At 36.8% G+C, this 9,226-nt stretch overlaps 1 protein-coding gene across 2 annotated transcripts; it reads left to right on the top strand.

Annotated features, from left to right (window-relative positions):
* The first annotated feature begins 6,257 nt into the window (after positions 1 to 6,257).
* On the top strand, positions 6,258 to 8,953 carry LOC116013995 (trafficking protein particle complex subunit 12). 2 transcript variants are annotated; one of them, XM_031253974.1, is made up of 2 exons: positions 6,258 to 7,500; positions 8,687 to 8,953. In XM_031253974.1, exon 1 carries the CDS (start codon positions 6,327 to 6,329, stop codon positions 7,497 to 7,499), a length of 1,173 nt encoding a protein of 390 aa, XP_031109834.1. In that variant the 5' UTR covers positions 6,258 to 6,326; the 3' UTR covers position 7,500; positions 8,687 to 8,953. The 2 variants fall into 2 exon arrangements, with proteins under 2 accessions (XP_031109834.1, XP_031109833.1); XM_031253973.1 differs by having other exon boundaries at positions 6,259 to 7,500; positions 8,472 to 8,953.
* The last annotated feature ends 273 nt before the right edge of the window (positions 8,954 to 9,226 follow it).

Genomic DNA, 9,226 nt, shown 5'->3' with positions numbered 1-9,226 from the left:
AAATTTCCTGGTTTATGCAATTATGCATGTGCAGCTACATGTAAAATTGCATGACATATTCCATGTATACTATAAATCTTCAGCCACCTATTTAGTGTGTCAAATTTTTCGTCTAGGACGTACTTAATTTTGTAGGAAAAATTTGGCCAAAATTTGTCCTACAACACTTAAGAGACATGATTTTATTTATGTTGTACAGTAGTGGATCACTTTTTTTTTTTTTTAAATGTCACACTTTTATTCCATGTCATAAAACTACTAATGTTAAAAATGTCGTTGATATTTTTTTTATAGAGAAATTACATGTTTGCATGGCATGCCTAAACCAATTATTTCAGATTGTGATGTGAAGTCTTTTTTTTGTTTTTTTGTTTTTTTTTTTGAAAATCTTAAAAACTTGGAACTAAACTCTTATTTTTACTACAAGTCACCCTCAAATTAATGGGTAAATTGAAGTAGTAAATAGGACTTTGGTGATCGAACCTTACTAAGAATTTTCGATAAGAAAAAATTAAAAACTCGAGAAAATTGCTTTTCATTTGTTGAATTTGCTTGCAATAGTCATTGCAATAGCACTACTAGATTGTCTCCTATAGAAATTGTTTATTAATTTCAACCAATAACTCCATTGGATTTAATTCCTTTGCATATTAAGTAGAACTTGAATATAGATGGAGCAAAGAAGGTAAAAGCGATCAAGAGTTTTTTTTTTTGGAAACACAAGGGTGGGGGGTGGGGGAGGGGGAACCCAGACAAAACACTAAGAACGAACTAAGCGTCAAGCCAAACAACTCGCTGTGTACAGACACCCATAAGGTCATTGCAAACCCATCTTCTACATCCCAGGGGTGGGTCTGTCACCCCACAAAGCGCAAGCTTAGCGAGCTCATCTGGAACCTGATTCTGCTCACGATACACGTGGACTGTCTTGCATCCTTCTTCAATATTCATCTTCCTAAGATGTTTCATGATGGTGTCCTGTTGTTAGGGATGTCAATCGGGCCAGCCCGCTCGGTTTCGGGCTAGCCCTGTCGGGTAGTTGGACTAATCGGTTAGGGCTAATCGGTTATTTTGTTATTTTATTTTTGGGTTCAGTTTGGCCCTAACCCTAAACTTCGGGTTGTTGGGCTAATCGGGCGGGCCGAACCATCTAAACTAAAATTGGAAAGTGAAAGTGAGTACCCATATTTAGAGCTATAAAAACAAGCCCGATTTGCCAAGTTGAGCTCATTTAGCCTTTGTTTAAGCATGTTGGGTTTTATTTTCTCCGATCTGATCCAAATGGGTCGTCCCGTTTGGTGATATATCTGATTTTGTACCTTAATTTACCCCTCAATTTAGTTGTTTTTTATGCATATTTTCTTTATCTTGGTAAATTTGAGACTCATTTGTGTGTTACATTGTTCTAAGGCTTAGTTTATTCACAACGAGCAGTAGAGGAAGGATTTTTGGACTTTTTGACAAGTTTTGGAAGCAAAGGAATCTACCTAAGGATGGAAATGAGTAGCGAGGCACAAAATTAACATCTCCATGGTTTTCCCCATTAACCTCTCCCTGCCTAGGATTTTGCTGAGTGTTGACTTCATCCGGAGACAATTGCCCGGTGTTACTGTTCTCCCCAGTGTCCATGGCTATTTCGAAGTTTTAAAACTCTAGTAGCCACTCACGCAACTCCCTCCTTTCCCTCCTTTGATCCCTAATTTTTTTACTCTTCCCTCTCTCTTCCCCAATTCCCCCTCCACCAAATTACTTCTCCATTGTGTGATTTCTCCAAGTTTTCTCTTCAATCTCTCTCCTCTAACTCAAGGATTCAAGGTTTGGGTTTCTAATTTCTTTGTTTTCTCTCTTTAATTTCTGAAATTTGTGCTTGAATGTTTTTATATCTTTCTTGAATCTTTGTTCTTATGATAGAAATTTGTTGTATTAAGCATGGCTAGTGTTAAGTTGGTTGAATTCATGGCTAAAAGCTTGAGATGCGCTTCAATGGTGTTTACACTTGTGATTTGGGTGAAAGGATTTAGTTGGTTGTTATATTTGAAGAAGAGAAAGTTGTTTGATGGTAGAAATGGAAAAAAAAAATATTGAAAGAAAAGAAAAGAAAAAGTGTTGTTTGAAAAAAAAAGTTTGAAAAAGAAGTTGAATGTGATGAAAAGTTTGTGAAAAGAAAGGAGAAAAAGATGAATGAAAATGCAAGTGGTTTATTTTGCTAGAAAAGTTGTCTCCAAACCCCATCGTTTTAGAGTGTTTTTATGTTCTCAATTGTAGTTAGCTCTTTTGTCCATATTTGCAGTGTCTCTTTTAGATTTTGTTGTGAATAAGTATGAAATTCTCTCCTTTGTTTATTTTCCATACCCCTTCTTTGTTTAGCCACTCACCCATAGCCCCATTACAAGCCGAATAAAGTCCTACTTGATCTTAACATGCAGTTTTAGAGTTGATCTACTGAGAGTATGAAGGGCAAGTCTGTGGGATCTCATCTTAAGTCAAGTTCTATATAATCTCAACTGAGTATTTGTGCATACAGGGTCTTAATCTACTTTAATTTTAGTGCCCGGTTATTGGCCTGAGAGGGGAACTCATTGGTGATTTTGAGATGATTCTTGAAGCAGGTTAGATTGTCATGAGTTGGTTGGTGGTATGTTTGGTTGTGCAGGGAGGAAGTGTATCAGTTTCATTGCTTGGAAGATGGATTGTCCTTGGTAATTGCTTGAGGACAAGCAAAAGTTCTAGTGTGGGGGAGTTGATATCTCTGATTTTGTACCTTAATTTACCCCTCAATTTAGTTGTTTTTTTATGCATATTTTCTTTATCTTGGTAAATTTGAGACTCGTTTGTGTGTTACATTGTTCTAAGGCTTAGTCTATTCATAACGAGCAGCAGAGGAAGGATTTTTGGACATTTTGGACAAGTTTTGGAAGCAAAGGAATCTACCCAAGGATGGAAAGGAGCAGTGGAGCACAAAAGGGATCAAGAAACAAATTTGGAAGGTGCCTCACGACCGTGAGGACGCCCGTGACCATCCACGAAGTGTTCCAATTTCGCGACTTCCTCACGGTCATGTACACGGCCGTGAGGTAGGCTGTGACCTTCACCGCAGCCCAGTATTTAATTTGCGTTTTTTTCTGGTTTTTGAGGTATTCCGAGCCCTAGTTTAGTTTAGTTTATTTTTCTTTCTCTCTATAGTTTTCCTTAGCATAGTTTAGCCCGGATTTACACACTTTAACTTACTTTCAAGCTTGGAAACGTGGATTTGAGTTGGATTTACTCTTCAATTGCTAGTAAAGTTCTCCTTTTCCTTATTGCTTTTATTCCCAGATTTGTTGCTATGTCTTGGGTGTTTTATTATTGTTTTGCTTTAGTTACCTCAATGATGCGTGAGTAGTTTGCTTATGGGTTTGGATTAGGGTTCTATTGATATTCTTGATGCTAAATTTGTGATTATTGCATAAAGGATAATAATTGTTTACCTAGGGTTTATGTTTGAATTGGGAATTGAATTCTTCCTGTTATTGATTGATGGCCAGCAATTGTTAGATTGTTTTGGAGAGGATTTCATCACAACAAAAGTTGGGTGAAAGACTCAAGCCTTATCAATTTCAACCCAATTTTTCATACTATAAGAATAGAGGTAATTTGGGGGCTTACAATGTTTTTTGTATTTAAGGTTATGGTTGATGCATCACGAAAGTGAGGGAATCCTATCCTAATTCTTGTTTATTGATTATGAAAGTAGCTGAACTTGAGTTCTTGAGTGCATTGCCAATAAATCCCTTGGTTAATTGTTTTTTCCACTAATTCTATGTTTGTTAGAGCATCAAGATTGCAATACTCCTAATCTGACCCATTCTTTTCTCATATAGTTTATCCTTCATTTAATTTGCATCTTCTATTTTAATTCCTAAACAGTCATCTACTTGGATTGTAGTGAACTTCAATACTTTAGTGCCTAGAATTTTATAATTCACACAAATACCTGCCATAGTCCCAATCCTCCGCGGAACGACATTCACACCCTCATTTTTACATTTACCATTTTACTCATCATTTAGCCCCTAAGGGGTACTCGTGTTATACATGTTAGTCTCATGGCCTATGTAACCATCAGGCACACCCGTATAACATGCCAGCCCTAGTTATTCCTCCTAAGTTTATTTAAATATTTATTAGTTTAAATGTGTTTGTAACTTTGTATTATAATTTTAAAATAATATTAATAGTAAGAATTGAACTCTTTAGTTTCTCCTTTATTCTTAACCTAGCAAGATCAATTAAATGCTAAAAGCATTTATTAAACTTTTTTGTATAACAATATATTTATTTAAATCATTCACTAACATTATATATAATTATATAACACACACATATATTAATAATCAAATGAGAACCACCCTATAGGCAAGAACATGAGAACCAACATGAATGTAAACAATCTACTCCAAGGTAGATTGTGTACTTGGAATATTAGATTGTTACATTTATATTGTAGTTCGCAGTTTTCACCTAAAGAGCGGTGTTAACTTAGTCATATTATTATTATTATTATTAATTTTTACATATATTAATTAATACGTTTAATTGTAATTTTATATTAATATTAATATAATTATATATGTAACTAATGTAAATTTTATTTATTACATAAATTAAGTAAAGTTATAAACTATTCTTTTTATAAACTTAATAACATTATAATTATAAAGTAAAAATAAAATATTACATATAAATTATATCAATGTTAAATAAATTATAAGTATATTTTAAACTAGGACATATATACCAATAAATATAAACTTATACATAATTCAATTAATATAAACCAGCATTTCTAAATTCTAACTAAAAATAATTAATATACTTACATAATTACACTATAATATAATATTTACAGTATGTTTTTAACTTTTCATTATTTATTATTGTAAAAATAATTTATATTGTAATATATTTATTAAAATTTTATTTTAAAACGTAACAATAAAATACTACAGATGAACTCACATATAAATTCCATGTATGTTATGTTTCACATCACTTCTATAATAAAGAATAGTTTCCAATAGTTCGGGTTATCGGGCTAGCTCATTTAATTCGGGCTAGCCCTATCGGGCTTATCGATTTCGGGTTCATCGGGCTAATGCTTTTTATCGGGCTAGCCCGTTTAGGCGATAGCCCTGTCGGCCATCGTCAAGGCCTTCCACTCTGCTTCTAAGGGCGTCGCAGTCCGAAACTTCCGTGCGCATCCCTCAATCCAATTACCGTGTTTGTCTCTGAGAACAGCTCCTCCGCCCGCAACGTTGTCTCTCTCTCTCTATAGCTGCTGTCCACGTTCAGAATGAAGTTTGCATTGGTCATGGGTTGCCACTTAAGTTTTTTTTGTGCTCGAACTTACCATGGGGTCCCCCCGGTTTATTAGCTCTAGCAAAAATTCTTATAGTGTCTTACCTTTGTGTCTCAATCCAGTCCATTTCAACTAGATATTCCACACATTGCCTTGAAAAGTCGTGGCATTCCTCCACTTCCACAACCACCATATAACAATAACAAAAGTATTTTTTCGGTTGATGTCCGTTTTATCACCTACTTTTCCATGAATGTTGGCCGATAACGAGGAGTCGAAAGATAGGTGGGCTTGTCTTTGATTTTCCTCTCTAAAGATCAGTTTGTCCCAGACTTCTGTAATCTAAAGACGTGGTTTCTGTCTTCTATACCTCTTCGGCTGGCAGATGTTATCCATGGTTAATCCCCTTCGGAATCTTTCGTTATTAGAGCATCTACATCAATAGATAATGGGGAGTTCTTGGAATAGTGTTTGTTGAGGTGGAAGGGAGAGAAAGGGAGAGAGAAGGAAATGAGATCACTCTGCAAGAACCCAATATTGGTACAGTAACTTTCTACTTTGCATTCTCCAAAGCCTTCTCGTGTCAGCGCGTCAGGCGCAACTAATGCGCCTAGCGGGCGCGTCAGCCGCGTCTGACGCAGACTGACCATCCATTTTTTTTTTAAATTTTTTAAAAAAATATAATTTGTTTGTTTTTTTTTTCTTCCCCATTTTCTCTTTCCTAATCACACTTACAAAAACTCCTCAATTACCGCGAAAAAACTCCATTTATAAGGATGCTCTTAGTCATAATCCATGAAAAGGTGACATGTCAAAGTGCGAAGAAAAATGGGCAAATTACATACGAAGCCCAAATAAATGTATTGGGCCTGGGCTTGGGAGCCTGAAACAATTCCATTTCATTCAGAACATTCTATCCCACTCCACATAAAAAACCAAAAGACTAATATCAAAGCTCGGCTCACGTTAGCAATCTCCGGCATCCGCCATGGACGACGCTACGGTGACCTCAGATCCAGATCAAGCTCCAATCAACACAGCTCCCACCGCCACTGCTGACGCAGACTCCGGCGCCGCCACTGCCACTGCCACTGCCATTGATGATCCCTTAAACAATCCATACGGCTCGCTGAACGATCACTGCCACGAGCTCGGCGCCCTGCAGGATCTGGCTTGCCGAGGAGCGTGGCGATCGATCCTCGACAAGATTGGCCGCGCTCGCTCGCTTTCCCTCCTCACAAAGCCCCATGAGCACCTCATCTACCTCACTTACAATGTCCTTGCTCTCACTAAGCTCCGCCGCTTCTCCGACGCCGGCAACGAGCTCAACACCGTGCTTGAAGGCGACGACTTCGAGACCTCCCAATACCTATACGAAACTTACCCTAATCATTACCCCAACTCCAGGGGCTCCATGGTCCCCTTCGCCCTCCGTTGGCTCCACGCTCATCTCCCCTCCACCCTAGGTCAGCGCCAGCAAGCTCTCGATCGCCTTTACACCCTCCTCGATTTCATTCGTTCCAAGAAACTGAACGATTTGCAGTCTAGGTCAAAAGTTTCAGAAGATTTGTGGAGAAAACGCGAAATTTTTGTGATAAATACTATAATCAGTTACCATTTGAGTCAGAAGGAGTTCAAGGTGTGTTCGGATTTGCTGAATGAAGTGATTGGAAAACGAGAATGTGGGAATGATCCCTTTCTGGTGTCAAAACTGGGATATGTTCAGATGCAGTATGGAGATTTGGAAGGAGCAAAAACAACTTTCAAAGTTGTAGAAGATATAATTGAGAATCAGGATGATGTGAGGTTGAAGAATTTAGTCAGCAGGAACAAGGCATTGATTTATATTCTAGGAAAAGACTATGTTTCTGCTGTGAGGGAGTACGAGGAGTGCATAGAGAGGGATGGGATGGATATCGTGGCATTCAACAACAAGGCATTGTGTTTGATGTATTTGAGGGACTTGTCTGATGCTATCAAAGTGTTGGAGAATGCCTTGGAGCGGGTTCCCACCGTGGCATTGAACGAGACTGTGGTGGTGAACTTGTGTAGTATGTATGAATTGGCTTATGTTAATCATGTGGATATCAAGAAGACTCTTAATAATTGGATTGCTAGAGTTGCTCCAGATGATTTCGATTCAACGTGTACCCGAATATGAGGTATTCATTGTTTAATCTTGATGCAAACTCGTGATTAAAGACAGTATTCAGTTTTGATGTATGCTACTTTCTCATTGTTGAATGCATCTTTTGTAGATTTACACTGCAATGTATTTCCATCAGAATGATACATACTTTTTGCTAAATCTGGCTGGTGCCATTTAAGAGCTGTTATGCTTTTGCTTTCCCCTGTATGTTGTGTTCTTTATGTGCTATTAGCGCATTAGCATGGACTAATAAATTGGCGTGTTATACATGTTTCTATTTGGTGCAGAATGGAAGGTTTAGTTGTGAGTATGCATGTTTTGGGCACATAATAAAAACCATAGGGAAAATGACACATTTGATCCCCAACCCCAAGTTATATCTGGGTATAAACTTAGTCCCTCAGTTATTAACGACCCTGGTTCGTTAAGTGCATTATGTTAAATTTGGATTAAAATCAATACAAAAGTTTATATTGGACGAGTAAACATGAAAACTTGATTTTTACCTCTTCTCCCACTCCTAGTGTTCCAAGTTAGAACACTTAAATACTAGGAACATCCTTCTCATATAATTGAACTGATATGAAATCAAAATTTCATATTTACCCATGCCATTTAAACATTTTTATCAGTTTTCCATTCTAATATAATGGGATGGGATATTAACAAAAGGAATAAAACCCAACCTTTCAAGAATACAGAAAGTCTATATCTAGGATCAAATGTCATTTTTCCAAACATATATATATATATATAGGCAAGATGATTGTTGTCATTGATTGATTCCCTACAAACTTAGCATGGTTTTGAAGTTTTACATTGAAACTCAAGGCCAAATCAGGGTGGTTTTCCATTTTCTTGCTTTGCTTAAAATTGCATCTGTCATATTTAGGTTTTCATATAATTCTCTTCTACTGCCTACTATGTGGTAGCTGATGCTCAGTAATCCTTTTAAACCATTCTGGAAAATCTAATTTACTGCAGAATTAAGGAATGGGATAGGGGTACTGTAGCTTCAATACTTGAGAATGGTAATGAATCTTTGCCTTGGTGATTTTCTGATTGAGTCCTGGCACTATCTGAGAGTAATTAGAACCCGAGGTCCGAGGATTACATGTTCTTGAAACAGATGCATTTGAAAATAGTGAAACTCGTCAGCAGCGATTTCTAACCAGGAAGTGTTGCTGTGTGAATAACAGACTTAACTGTGCTTCTGATATCTATTGGAGTAATGGACTGTAGTTGTGGAATCTTGCTGTGGCTTGGTATATGTTAAAAGGAACAAATTGCTGTCCACCAAGCAATGTGTTGATCTTCAGAAACAGTATCATTTATAATGCATCTGCTGCTATGTTCAGAAACGTGAGGGGGGTTCTGATTTATAATTTCTTAGGAGCCTGAACTCTTCTTTGTACCAAAAAATTATAATTCCATCTGCGGTTATTCAAATACGAGTATTTTATTCATATAAGAATTGAAATAAACTGTCAAATGATTTTTTTTTTTTTAAATACTAATGATTCTTTACAATATACTCCTTAATATTTGTTCTATATTTTTTCACTCAAGAATTAATGTCCCCACTACCGGGGTGCGATCATGTGACCATTCATTTAGAATGATAACGAAAATGTATCACATTACATAATAGTTGACATAAAGGATTATGGGGTCTTCAAATACAACTTCTATGAGTTATAGAATGGGGTCTCATCTAGAGTTTCGACACATACAGCCGG

This window comes from Ipomoea triloba, chromosome 3, assembly GCF_003576645.1.
Source record: "Ipomoea triloba cultivar NCNSP0323 chromosome 3, ASM357664v1".
Lineage (NCBI taxonomy): Eukaryota > Viridiplantae > Streptophyta > Magnoliopsida > Solanales > Convolvulaceae > Ipomoea > Ipomoea triloba.
Note: the sequence above shows the minus strand (reverse complement) of the source record. Positions and strands in the feature narration are given on the sequence as shown.